Source organism: Pseudorca crassidens, chromosome 5 (genome assembly GCF_039906515.1).
Source record: "Pseudorca crassidens isolate mPseCra1 chromosome 5, mPseCra1.hap1, whole genome shotgun sequence".
In the NCBI taxonomy this organism is placed as follows: Eukaryota; Metazoa; Chordata; class Mammalia; order Artiodactyla; family Delphinidae; genus Pseudorca; species Pseudorca crassidens.
This window is the reverse complement of record NC_090300.1, coordinates 29,924,096-29,937,500: the sequence shown is the minus strand read 5'-3', so window position 1 is coordinate 29,937,500 and position 13,405 is coordinate 29,924,096. Positions and strand designations below refer to the sequence as shown.

The window sequence follows — 13,405 nt, the reverse complement described above, 5'->3', positions numbered from 1 at the left end:
ATGTTATTTGGAGGGAAGCAGTGCTTTTTATTTGCATAATGCCTATACTATTAGCAGCATTTCCTATGTCTAGTTTTTAGAATGTTATTTCCCTCACTTCTCTTTGGATCATTTTATTCTCTGCTGCTTCTTATGAATTTTATTCCATACATTCACTTCTTATATCTAACTAGTCTAAATCTAATTCATTAAATGAGTTCAGGATGCAGTTGTCCTTTAGCTGAGTGCGTTTAGAGAAGGGAAGCAAAGCTTTAGAATACTAGATGGTGACTGCCTAATATATCTCATTTTCGCTGCATTTTTTTCCATAAAGGCTGTTGAAGATGTATAAAAGTCAAAATCTTAATGTTTACCTTTTTAAATCCTACAGGAGAATCTGCGCTACTATGTAGACAAGTTATTCAGTACAATTGTAAAATCAAGTATGAGTTGCCCCACAGTAATGTGTGATATCTTTTATTCTCTAAGGCAAATGGCCACTCAAAGATTTCCTAGTAAGTGCCTTGTTTTACTAAAATACTCCTTTTTTTTCTATACTTGATTTTTCTGTAGATTTATTATCTATTTAGTTTATGTGAATGTGTTTATGGTTTGTTAAGTATATAGTCTTCTTTCATTTTTCGAAATAGTTCTAGCATTTTAATGAAACACCTGTTTAATTTTCTTGTAATCTCAAAACAGAATACTCTTGCTTATTTCAATATAATAGCAACTTTATACAAGCAAATCAAAATCAACACTAATTTTAAGAAAGGCATAAATTTAGAACCATAACAGTATATAAGTATTTATACCAGCTGCTTACAAGACTGTTAGATATGATAAACAAAAACAGCTTTGTTATTTGTACCAACTACCTTTTCCACTTGCATGCATTCAAGATAGTGAGAATTTTTAAGTTCTGTACAACTGACTAGATTTGACAGTTTGAGAATGCTAAGGTCTTAGTGATGAGAGGTTTTTGCAGAAATGGTTTTAGACATTAGAAACATCTCTGTTGCAATATACATAGAATTTTGAGGTAACATATCAATATCTGGCATGCTTTAATTTTGCAAGAACACCTGTGTCAAGGCTTTGCTTAGAAACATTTCAATTAAATTAACAGTTGCTATCTCTGATTCTCAACACTTGGAATTATTCTAATTATATGCATCTCTGATAAGTAAATAAACTTACTATGGCTGTCTTTCCAGATCTGCCTGTAATGGGGGGGAGGGTAAGGAGGTAAGGCAGCTGCTTAAATTATCAGTCTTATCCAGCCGTGTGAAACTGTAAGTTTATTTCTGTAACCATCTGAAGAGATTTTGCTATTTTATCATATTTTTTAAGTGTGTTACGTGCACACAGGTGTGTGCAGTTATCTGCTGCTCCACTAAATTACCCAAAGCTAAAGTGGGGTTGAGTTGTCCAACTAACATGTAGATAAATTCAGCCCTAGATGTCTTTGCTAATTATAGTAAAAATATAAACAGTTAACGTGAAATAAGCATACTAAATCTAGACTTTGTAATGAAAATAAGGGGAGCAGAGACATTAAAGTATGGAAAGATGAAATGCTGACTGAAATTATATTTTTAAATAGTGTGTTAGATCATAATAACCACATTGAGGAGGACTTAGTGAACAGGCACAGTGCTAGCCTGAATTATCTCCACTCTCTCACCTACACAACACCACATGAGATAGGTACTGCTCCCCTTCAGTAGTTGATGAAACTGAGGTTTAGGGAAGTCAAGTAATTTGCCCAAGGTCCGTGACATGGCCAGCAGGCAAGCAGGGTCTCACACCTGGGCCCGGCCCACTCCAAAGCATGCTACTAATCAGCGTACTCTACACTACCCAGTGAATTTGGCCTTCAGTATGCACTAGCTGTTTAATTCTTGTTTATGTGAATAATCTAAAACACATCCTATGATTTTTTAATAAATGCAAACATATTTCCTTAACTGTCTTTTTGTTGGCCTTAGATATTCTCAGTAGACTCCAGTAGTGATAGTTCTATTCTCAAAAAGTATTTTCATTGTTTTCTCATTTGTTCTTACTGCCCTGGGAAGATGGGTGGGGAGCGGGGAGGCAGTCATGGGAAGCAAGTATTATTAAAGAACTACACATTAAATGACTTGTGGGTGACCACCTGCTGAGTGACTTAGAAGAGTTAAAACTCAGACCAAATGCAGACATTGTTTCCCTCACCTGCTTCTTTACCATCTGATTGATTGTTGCATTGTGTTGACTCCAGTCAGCAACAAAAGCTGTAGCTGAATGATCAAAGCCACAAGTTGTCTTCAGTTCATCTGCATTTTTATAGGGAATATTGGTAGCTTTTTTAAAGTAAAGATTTCTGTCTAACTGTTTATATTACATAACCTTTGATATTGTCAAGATTTTTGAGGGAAAATTGAAACAGTATCCTAAAACTGAACACAATCGCCTATCTTAGTCTTAGGGGATTCAGTATTACCACTAGGTAGTGCTAGATACTACTTTTATTTTTGTTGTTGTAATTTCAGGAGTCTCTTCTTGCAGATGAGGAAAGAGGTATTTTTCCAAATTAAAATATTTCTGACAACCTAGCAGCTTTGTTTTTCACTTTCTTTATTATTTCTTTCAGATTTTTTTTTAGTCATAGGATTTTTTTCCTTTAATTTACTCATAACCATTACTATCATTTCATCAACTCAGTTCTTACTATACAAATTATATTTATCTCCTATTTAATTTACATGTTTTTCCAATATTTTTTACCTGGTCATCTTTGTTTTTTAATTCAGTGTTTTTGTGCATGACATTTCACCATTTTTTTCCTGCAGATGACCCTCATGTTCAGTATTCTGCAGTGAGCAGCTTTGTGTTTCTTCGTTTCTTTGCTGTAGCGGTAGTATCACCTCATACTTTTCATTTGCGACCTCATCATCCAGTAAGTGTTGTTCTTCTCAAAGCTTTATTCCATTTTAATTTATTTTTATTAAAATAAGAAAAGATAAAATAACAGGCAAATTTCACTTGGCTATGTTTTCTTATAACGGATACTTAAATTTACTGGGCATTTTTCTTAGCCATTTGCTTCTTTCAGAGAAGGTGGAAAATTCTATTTTTTTGTTATTGTTAAAAGATATGCACATGAATAATAATACTATGTTGGTAATAACTGCAGCTTGGTGATGGGTACAAAGAAGATTCATCATCTTTTCCCTCTGCTATTCTGTGTGTTTGTAAATTTCCATAATACAGGGATGTCTTTTTTTTCTTTCATTAGTTATAGGTTTAGTTTGATCTTGCAGATATCTTTAAATCTCACAGAAATTTGAAGAGGCTCATTTCTGAAAGGTGTAGAAACTTTCATTGGAATGTAATTTGTTTGGTATCTCCATATTTTTACTTTTTATTCACCTGAGATGATGATATAAATATATGAGATTTAAAACTTAAGGCATATAATCTTTCTGTTCTGAAGTCGTATTTAGTTACTTAAATCTGAATCTGCACTGCATAGATTTACATGTTTCTTAACATTTTAAAATTCCTTATTTTTGCTGTTTCTTTTTCCTTCTCCTACAGTGTATTATTGCTAATTCTTTAACCTTTTATGTTCCAAACATTTTATAATCTTATCTAATTGTTTTTGTTGCTGATTTTTATAACAAATAATAATAATAAAAGCCAACATTTATTTAGTCCTTGCTTTGTACTAGGCCTTCTTCTAAGTACTTTATATGTTCTAACTTACTTAGTCCTCCCAGTAACCCTGTGAGGTAAATTCTATTCTCATCTTTATTTATAGATAAGAAAACCACAATTCAAGAACTTCTCCAAGGTCACACAACTAATAAATTATGATTTGATCTCACTCAATTTGAACTGGATTAAGAAAGTTCACTGACTGACCCACTCAGTCTTCCCAGGCTGTAAGCTTACCCCTGTTCCTTCCTGCCTCTTAGGCAGTCAGGTGTTTGAGCACCTACAGTGTATCAGATGCTGTGCTCAGCACTGGAGATGCAGTGATGAGGAAGAGACACTCCCTGCCCTTAGGAAACTCGCTAATACAGTGTAGGGAAGACCCACAGGTTTTGGAGTCAAACTGGGCTCTGCAGCCACTGCTTCTCTTGACAGCTACACATTGGCCACTTACTTAACTTTGAGAACTGAGTAAAACCATGCTGCTGTGGCAGCAACACACACTTTCTTGTCAAAGAACAAATGGTCTCTGAGTAGCTACAGCGGAGGATTGGGCCAGTGCCTTTTGTTCACAGGGCTGTCCTTTCTGTGGCTGTATTACTGAAGCTGTACAGAACTGTGGGGCAGCAAAAGCTTGATGACATTCTGGACATAAACAGAACTCCTACCTCTGAGCTTGTGACCCTGCCTTATATTCAGACTTGAATTTGCATATCCCTGTAACAGATGTTACAGTAAAGTCCTTCTAACCACAGACTCTGTATTTGAAGTCACCTTTCCAATCAGTATGTCAGAAGGATTGCTTCAAACTGTCATATAACTTTACTGTTTGCTTTTAAGTGAGCCTTTCATTCTAATTGGGGAAATAAGGCAAATATATAAGACACATAATCTAAAACTACATACATAAATCTAAAACTAGCACCTGATTAGTACCAAGTAAGGAGTATAGACAATCCATACTATAGAAATTGAGAGCAAGGAATGATCCCAGTGACCTGAGGGCGATGACATTGTCAAGACTATTATTGAAAGTTACAGAGTGGTTGAGGAGGAGAACCAATTAAAGGTTGTTAGATTTTACATTTATAAGTTCTTTGGATTTTGAGAATATTAGTAGAGTAGAAAAGAAGAAAATCCAATTGCAGAAGATTAAGGAATAAGTAGGTGAATGCAGTTTTACCTAGGAAATATATCAAAAGTGAGCTCGCCCTGCTGCTAAAAGACACGGGCAAATTCAAGTATGTACATGTGTGTGTACATATACATATGAATAAATACTTCTTTTGAAAAACACTAATTTTAAAATATGGGTTATAGTAACATTGACATGGTAGACCATTCTTTTGAGAAGTTTCATAGTAAAGAAGAAAGATTGAACTTTCCTTCTCATCCTGTCCCCTAGTCTCTCACTGATAGCTCCTTCCAAGACTCAGCCAAGGCAGACTTCTCTAACCCTTCGGTCTGGGTTAGGCTCCTCTCTTATATGTGCCTGTAGCACCCTGGGGCTTCCTCTGTCATGGCACTTGTCATACTGTTCTATAATCATCTGTTTATTGTCTCTGCATGTGGACTGTCAATACCTTAACAGCAAGGGCGGGATCTTTTTCAAATTTGTGTATCCCAAGCACATGGCACAATTTCTAGAACAAGTAGGTGCTCAGTAAATTTTTTTTTTTTTTTTTGCGGTACGCGGGCCTCTCACTGTCGTGGCCTCGCCCATTGCGGAGCACAGGCTCCGGACGCGCAGGCTCAGCGGCCACGACTCATGGGCCCAGCCGCTCCGTGGCATGTGGGATCTTCCCAGACCAGGGCACGAACCCGCGTCCCTTGCATCGGCAGGCGGACTCTCAACCACTGCGCCACCAGGGAAGCCCTCAGTAAATGTTTGATAGGTGAAAGATGGTAGCTCAGAGAGAGAGCTCATCAAATGATGTCTTTTCCAAAAATGGGAAAAGCTATGTATGGTTTAAATAGAGGAGAAGAGACCAACAGAAAGGGAGAAATTAAAGACAGATGGGGCCTTACTAATATATCAATGTACTGGATGATTCAGAAAGAGTGTCTTTAAAAGAAAAAGTGATAGGATAAACTTGCCGGGGGGAAAGAACAGTTTCTCCTTTGAAGTATTATGGTGAATCCTATGAAATTGTTTTGTTTTGGTTTTTTTGTAGATCAAAAATAGTCAACAGCAATTTCACATGGTTCAACTTAATATAAGGAAAAAAGGATAAGATGTGTTGTTTTGGGGTGACAGAGTCAACGTTTCAGTTCAATTTAATAAATGTAATACAGCATCTACTATATGCTAGTGCTAGTCTGTGTACTAGGTGCCAGATGACTAAGGTCCTGGGCATCTATGAAAAATTATGATGGCAGATAGTAGCAGGCTGAAAATTTAGAACAGCTTCTTTGTAGAGTACACTAGGGAATCAGCAGTAGCTAAATGATACGATTGTCAAATAGTAGTGAGGGCCATATTGGTGTAAACAAACCTCTGACATGCAGAAATTATGTAAAATATGGTTTGCTCACTTTTTTCAGTTCAGGAAAATAATGAGCTAAAACATTGATTTCAAAACCAAATTTCAACAGGGAAGTCTTGATGAAATTCAGTTCAAATTCAGGTTGTTAGCACATTGTTAAGAATTTTATATTCTTCAAAGGCAGAGAATTGGAGGGACCTTTTATAGATATTGTAGCTAAAATATTTTCTGGATGTTGTAGCTAAAATATTTCTGAATAACCTTAATTAAGGTGTGTAACTGTTTCACGAGTATATCGTAATGATCATATCTCAGATATTCCTTCTTTTCCAGAATTGCCTTACATCCTGGTCATCTCTTCACCTTCACAGTCACTGCCTATTTTCAGTGTGGGGATACTAAAATATTAAGGAATGTCAACCAAACACTAAACTAAAGCATTTCTGTATCTAAATTTTCTTGAACATGTCTTTTTTAATTTTAATTTAATTTTATTTTGATTCTTTTTAATCTCTTTTTTTAAAAAATATTTATTTATTTATTTTGGGCTGCATTGGGTCTTCATTGCTGCGCGCGGATTTTCTCTAGTTGCAGCGAGCGGGGGCTACTTTTCGCTGCAGTGCACAGGCTTCTCATTGCGGTGGCTTCTCCTGTTGCGGAGCACGGGCTCTAGGCACGCGGGTTTCAGTAGTTGTGGCACACGGGCTCTAGAGCACAGGCTCAGTAGTTGAGGCGCACGGACTTAGTTGTTCCGTGGCATATGGGATCTTCCTGGACCAGGGCTCGAACCCGCGTCTCCTGCATTGGCAGGCGGATTCTTAACCACTGCGCCACCAGGGAAACCCTTGAACATACCTTTTGATGGCAGATTATGGGTATTTGAATCTCCAAAACAAAAAAGATGTTTTATGTAGTGATAAGGGAATTGGTTATACAAATGGATGGATTGGTGGAAACTCATCAGACTATATACATTTAAAATCTGTTCATTTTATTGTATGTAAATTATACCTCAATTAAAAAAAAAAGGAAGCAGCAAGGATTCATTAGGGAGCACTGTTTAGTCAACTTTATTTATATTTATTTCTTTCTGGTAGATAGGCCTGGATAATAGACTCAAATAGTTACCTTCTGCTAAGATCCTACATGAACTAAGTGACTTCTTATTTCCTAAGTTGAATTTAGGTCTTTGCTTCCATGGTGAAAAGAATTGATTGCAGAAACCATAAAAGTATTGAATATGCTTACAAGTGGGTTGAATACAGAAATTTGGAAACTTCCATTTTAAGTCATATGGTAGAAAAAGGTAGATGCCATTGACATTCCAAAAGTGAATACAATTTTTTAGGTAATCCCATCTGCCATACTGTACCCACCCCCCAAAAATTAATATTGATTAAATTATGGCTTTCAAAGGAAAGTATAACATGTCATTAGATATAATTACTTTGAGAGGAACTGTCAATTACATGTGGCTTCTTTAGTCTCTTAATTCCTTAGTTCAGTGAATTGTGCCAGTCCTTAGCTAGATTTTAGCTGGTTTGAACGAACATTTTTTTTTTTTTTTTTTTTTTTTTTGCACTACGTGGGCCTCTCACTGTTGTGGCCTCTCCCATTGCAGAGCACAGGCTCAACGAGCCCGCTCCGCAGCATGTGGGATCCTCCCCGACCGGGGCACGAACCCATGTCCCCTGCATCGGCAGGCAGACTCTCAACCACTGCGCCACCAGGGAAGCCCTGAACGAACATTTTTGAGTCACTGTTTCAGAGCAAAGTAGCCCGTTCACTCTATTCTACTTTTTACACAAATTCTATTTCTTGAAAACCTAACAAGACTTTTTGTGTCTTTTCTACATTCTTTAGGATCCACAGACAGTTAGAACATTAACTCTCATCTCAAAAACCATTCAAACTTTGGGAAGCTGGGGGAGTCTGTCCAAAAGCAAGGTAAGTCTTTACATCTTTTGCTCTGTATTCACACTTCTAAATGTTGTTGTACCCTGTGATCCCTTCTCCCTCACTTTACTCCCTTTCAAATTAAAAACAAAGCAGAACCAAAAACATATATGTATAGATGGCGATAATTGTCTTTTAGATGTTGTGTCTTAGTCACCCTTACAGAAGACAGTTTCATTTAAACTAATGTGTCTAAGATGGGAGAGAGAGTCTAGTTAACAGATGCAAAAGGCTTTTGTTTATCTTTTTGTGCCATAATCATCCAGCAGCTGTTGAGAGAAATCTTCAGCTCCAAGCCCCGTAACTCTCTTAAAATATACGATTGAATCCCTTTAGGCCCTAATCCTAAATTTAAAACTAGTCAATTATATTCTTAGTTCTCTACTTAACATATATAAATTCCATGTGTTTTTTTCTTAGTCAAGTTTCAAAGAAACATTCATGTGTGAATTTTTCAAAATGTTTCAAGAAGAAGGATATATTATGGCAGTTAAAAAGGTATGATTGTTTTACTCTGGAAATATTAACTTCTTATATAGCATTAGGCAAATAACATTTTATATTGTTCCTAGGAATCAATCCCCAGTTTAAAAAAAATGTTTAACCTGTCCATCAAACATGAAAAGGCTGTCTTTTAGTATATTTCTCCTCCCATACAGAACTATGGATTTTTCAGCTGTGAAAAATACCTAAATGAGTTTTAGCAACAGCTATTATTGCCAGTGTCTTAGTAACACAAATAACAAATATCTAGAGTTGATATTTCTTAACAGCAGCACTGTTGACAATTTGGTTGGGCAATTCTTGACTATGAGGGACATTTTTGTCCATTGTAAAATGTACAGCAGCCCTGGCCTCTACTATTAGATGCCAGAAGCATGTTCCCAGTTTTTACAACTAAAACTGTCTCTAAACATTGCCAAAAGTCCCCTGAGGAACAAAATTGCCTCTGATTAAGAACCTCTGGTCTAGGGGGAAAGACTTAATGGTACCTGATGTTTAGTAGGCACTTAATTGCCGTTGGAGAAAATATATGAATTATTGAATATCTTATAAACAATATAGGCTTGTGGTTAGTAACCTGAGGAAAGTTACTTTAATTTAAAGTGTACAGAAGTCTATAGTATATGAGGTCATAACAAAAGAGCTGCAACAAACAAAAGTTGCTATACTTAGAAGTAGAGAATGTTTTGGGAAGATTTTTAATTTCTTGAGTCTTTAGTTCTGAATCACCCCAAACAAAATGTAGCATTGTTATAAAACCCTAAAAATTTGTAAAGAAAAGTTATTTTGAAGTACATCTAAACTTAGCTTGAAGAAATTACTGTATCTTATTTATCACAATTCTAACTTAATGAATCTAAATTAGCATGGTTAGATTTTAAAGATTGCATTCAATTTCTGTAGCATGATTCACAGGTGACTGCCAGGAGTATAATTTGTTTGTAGTTTTTTATGTGTGCTTTTAAATTTCTTACAGGGACTCGTAAATGAAAGTGATCATTTAAAAAATTAAAGCCAGTTGGATTTTTTTCGTCTTGAATGATAGCGCAAGTTCAACCAAAAAAAAATTTTTTTAAGCAACCATTGAATGTTTTTGAGGAGAAAGTCTCTCAAAAGAATAGGCAAAGAAAAAGCTGCCCTTTTATTCTCAGGACATTGTTGAAACAGTTTGTGGGACAGTGTAGGCAGACTTTTGTTGGCAAGATTATGATGTTCTTTTGTTTTGGGGTTGTTTTTCCATTTCTTATGACCTAGGCTGTGGCAGCATCTGATTTCTTTTTCCTGATACACTCAGAATGTGTATAGTTGGTAATGTCAGTGGAGAAAGTATTTAAGGGTGCCAGGAGTTTAGTCTGTTCCTGATCTGCTCTGAGTCACCCACTCACATTCTCATGCACTATCACTGTAGTACATCTCCTGTCTCACATTTACATAGGATATTTTGCCCTAATATATGAATTTTCTTTATTATTTACTAGTCTAGATATGTGCAGTGCTAGAAAGTACAAAAGCTTATGAAACCCAATTTCTCAATTAGTGGTGTTCTCACTAGTGACATTGATCACTGCTCCAGAAGAAAATAGTTTATAATTCTGAATCCTATACAATTTCCACAAAGTTTAGGAAAAATAACCTGAATAGGTCTGTAAACAGGCTGACCATATAATTCAGTGTCCAAAACCACAAAGTTTTCAAGGGTGAAAAGGAGTACTTTGATTATGAGGGGACCAAAGTTGTAGACAAGGATGGCCCTGAGCAAATTGAGGCCTATATTTACCCTGCCTGTAGTCCATCTTAATTATTATGTTTTCTTTCACCTTATATAAGTGGATTTACCTCATATTCCTTAACAATATGACAAATAAATAATAAATTTAATAATTACCATAAATAAATAATAAGTATTTATCAAATAAGAAAATTAGTGCCCGCAGGCAAATATTAAGAAATGAAATATTTAAATAACTCTTTCACGCTCCATTAGTGGATGGTTGATCTGTGAGAACTGAAGATGTAATAGGACATTTCTTTAGTTTCCTTGGATACTTGTTCTGTGTCACCCATATATAATTCAAAAGAAACTCTGTTCTTGTTCTTTCAGTTACCAGGATTTCTTCCAGCAAACTAGAAGTAAACATTCCACTGGAAAATCCCACAAGTGGAGGTTCTGGTGGGCAATCTACAGCCAGTCTTAGGAGAAAATGACTGTGCCCACAAACTCTACTTTAGATTATTCACTGGTGCCTCAATGTCATCCTTATTGGAATGTACTTTGTTTTTGTTTTAAACCCTAAGCGGGACAACATAGAAAAGTATAAAGGAAAAAACAAGGACTAAACGAATAAATAGTTCCTTTATGGAGCAAAATAGGATTCCTCTCTAAGAACAGGAATTGTTCCTGAACTACTAATTTCTCTCTCCCATGAAGAGAAGGCCACATGTCAGGAATCTCTTGACCAGTTGAGGTAGCATATTCTTGAAGCTTAAATGCTTTTCACTGGGTAGTTTGCCATTGCTAGATTTGGGTACTTCAGATTTTCTTGAGCCACCACATTCCCACATTTTCCATGGGAAGTTTCTAAATGGTTATTAGATTTTCAGGCTATTCCAAAGAACCCAGTTACACTTTAGTCATAACTGAAATACTAGCTCTCAGGGCTAAAGTCAATTATATATGATGAAAGTCAGCAAACTCTTCTGTAAAGGGCCAGTGAGTAAATACTTTAGGCTTTGATGGCTGCATAAGGGGACTGCCACATATTTTTCTTCGTTTTTACAACCCTTTAAAAATTTAAAAACTGTTCTTGTGGGCCTTACAAAAACGGGTTGAATTTGGCCTGCTGAGCTATAGTTTGACAATTCCTGACCCACAGTATAGGTTCACAATCCTGTATCTGAAATCTTTGGGAACGGAAGTATTTCAGAATTCAGTTTTTCAAAGTTTTGAAAGATAATAGGTATGTGCTATATATTATATAATAAAATACCCCCAGTGTGCCTCACAGTAATGTTTGTGTAGCACATTAGTGAATATTCACACTAAGTAGGATAAATACAGGCTATAAGTAGCCTTTCACCAGTTCAGGTTAAGTTACTGTAAATGAGTTTACTGTAAATCAAAAGCAAACCAAAAAACTCTTTGTACTCAGAGCTTTTTAGATTTCAGAGTTGCAGTTAAGGAATTGTGGGTTGAATTATTTCTACAGGGACATATATCCTGGGTTTTAAGTAATTTAACGTTAAACTTTTAGAATACCTGTCATATGTAAATTAGGGACTTCCTCTACAATTAAGTATGTATTTTGCTTTATTCCTTAATAATGAAGAACTTCACGATATTATCTATCAGCGACATTGATAAACTGAATTTATGATGTACCTTGTCACAAAGTTGTAATATTTGCCCCTTTCCCCATTTAGTTCTTGGATGAAATTTCATCTACTGAAACTAAAGTGTCCAGTGGTACCAGTGAGCCTGTGCACCTGAAAGAAGGGTAATTTAATGAAATTAGATTTTAAAGTCATATTTCAGTATAGACATTAAGTAAGTACAAAGAGCATGGGTCCAGGAGTGAGGAAATCTGGGCTTTGTTCTGTGCTAAAACTGCCTAAGTAACATCAATCAGGTAAGTCACCCTCACTATCCTATAAACTTTATGCCAGATGGGCATGACTTCTTGTCCATACAGTGCTATAGTTGTTTTGCAAATATAATGAGATTATGGGTGGTAGAGTAGTACTGAAAAAAGTAACAGCATTATTCAGTCTTAAAGTAGTGTTTTCATTGGAAGCTAAAGGGGAAAATTACTCACTTGACCTTTTTAGCTCTGGATAGTACAGTTGTAAATATCAAATTATTTAAGGACTTTATTCCCTTAGTATGGCCAAAATAAATGCAGGAGTTATAGATGGCAAAGACATTTTCATAAACTTAATACAGTCTTTGACAGCTCTTCATGTCATTTAAAATTAAAGGATAATTCTTTGTTTTGGATTAATTATTTTAATATTTGTAGCTAAATGTTTACATCTGTTGTTTTGGCAGTGAGATGTATAAAAGAGCTCAGGGAAGAACTCGGATTGGAAAAAAGAATTTCAAGAAACGGTGGTTCTGCTTAACAAGCAGAGAGCTCACCTACCACAAGCAGCCAGGTAGTTGTGTTTATGCTCTATTGTGGGGCTTTTCCTGATTCCCACTGAAGATTTCTTTTTCTGCAGCTTAATGTGACTAGCGAACCTTTTTACTAATGTTACTGTAGTTCATGGTTTCTCACAGTGATGTACACACACTAAAAATATAATAAATATTTGACGAGTAACACCATGTAAATTACACTTTTCTCTCCCTTTGAATGTCTTGTGTTACTAAAAGTGGTGTTCCTACAGTATGCTCTGTTTTCTAAAAATCCCTAGTAAATCCCTGTTTTTGTAATCAATCTATAAGGAACAACAGTTAGATATTTTAAAACTCAGAATTTTAACTTCCAGAGTCAAATTGGTAAGAATCAGTTTCTAGTAAATGAGAGTGTTTCAGTGGTTTGCCAAGAGTTCCTACAGTCATACCATAGGCTGTGATTCCTATTCAGTTAAAAGATTCATTCTAGACTATTGCCAAGCTAACTCCAAGATGAAAATTCTAGTAATTTGCCCCCTGAAAAGGCACAAATTGGCTATCTGTTTGGGTACAGAGAGCCATCTTCCTACAGTGTGATTTGAGGGCTTCGGAGAGGCAAAGTTTGTCCCTCAGTGGACTGACATAATGCTTAAAATCTCTACCTTTT

The 13,405-nt window shown here is 35.9% G+C and overlaps 1 protein-coding gene across 5 annotated transcripts in view; it reads left to right on the top strand.

Annotated features, from left to right (window-relative positions):
* RASA2 (RAS p21 protein activator 2) overlaps nucleotides 1-13,405 on the top strand; it is a 117,898-nt gene that overhangs the window by 82,846 nt on the left and 21,647 nt on the right. For 4 of the 5 annotated variants that reach the window (XM_067737642.1, XM_067737641.1, XM_067737643.1 and 1 more), the window contains 6 exons: nucleotides 371-494; nucleotides 2,814-2,920; nucleotides 8,028-8,111; nucleotides 8,541-8,618; nucleotides 12,045-12,118; nucleotides 12,670-12,779. In XM_067737642.1, the coding sequence (XP_067593743.1) occupies nucleotides 371-494; nucleotides 2,814-2,920; nucleotides 8,028-8,111; nucleotides 8,541-8,618; nucleotides 12,045-12,118; nucleotides 12,670-12,779 (577 nt within the window). The remainder of the gene's footprint in view (nucleotides 1-370; nucleotides 495-2,813; nucleotides 2,921-8,027; nucleotides 8,112-8,540; nucleotides 8,619-12,044; nucleotides 12,119-12,669; nucleotides 12,780-13,405) is intronic. The other variant, XM_067737640.1, reaches the window with a different exon arrangement.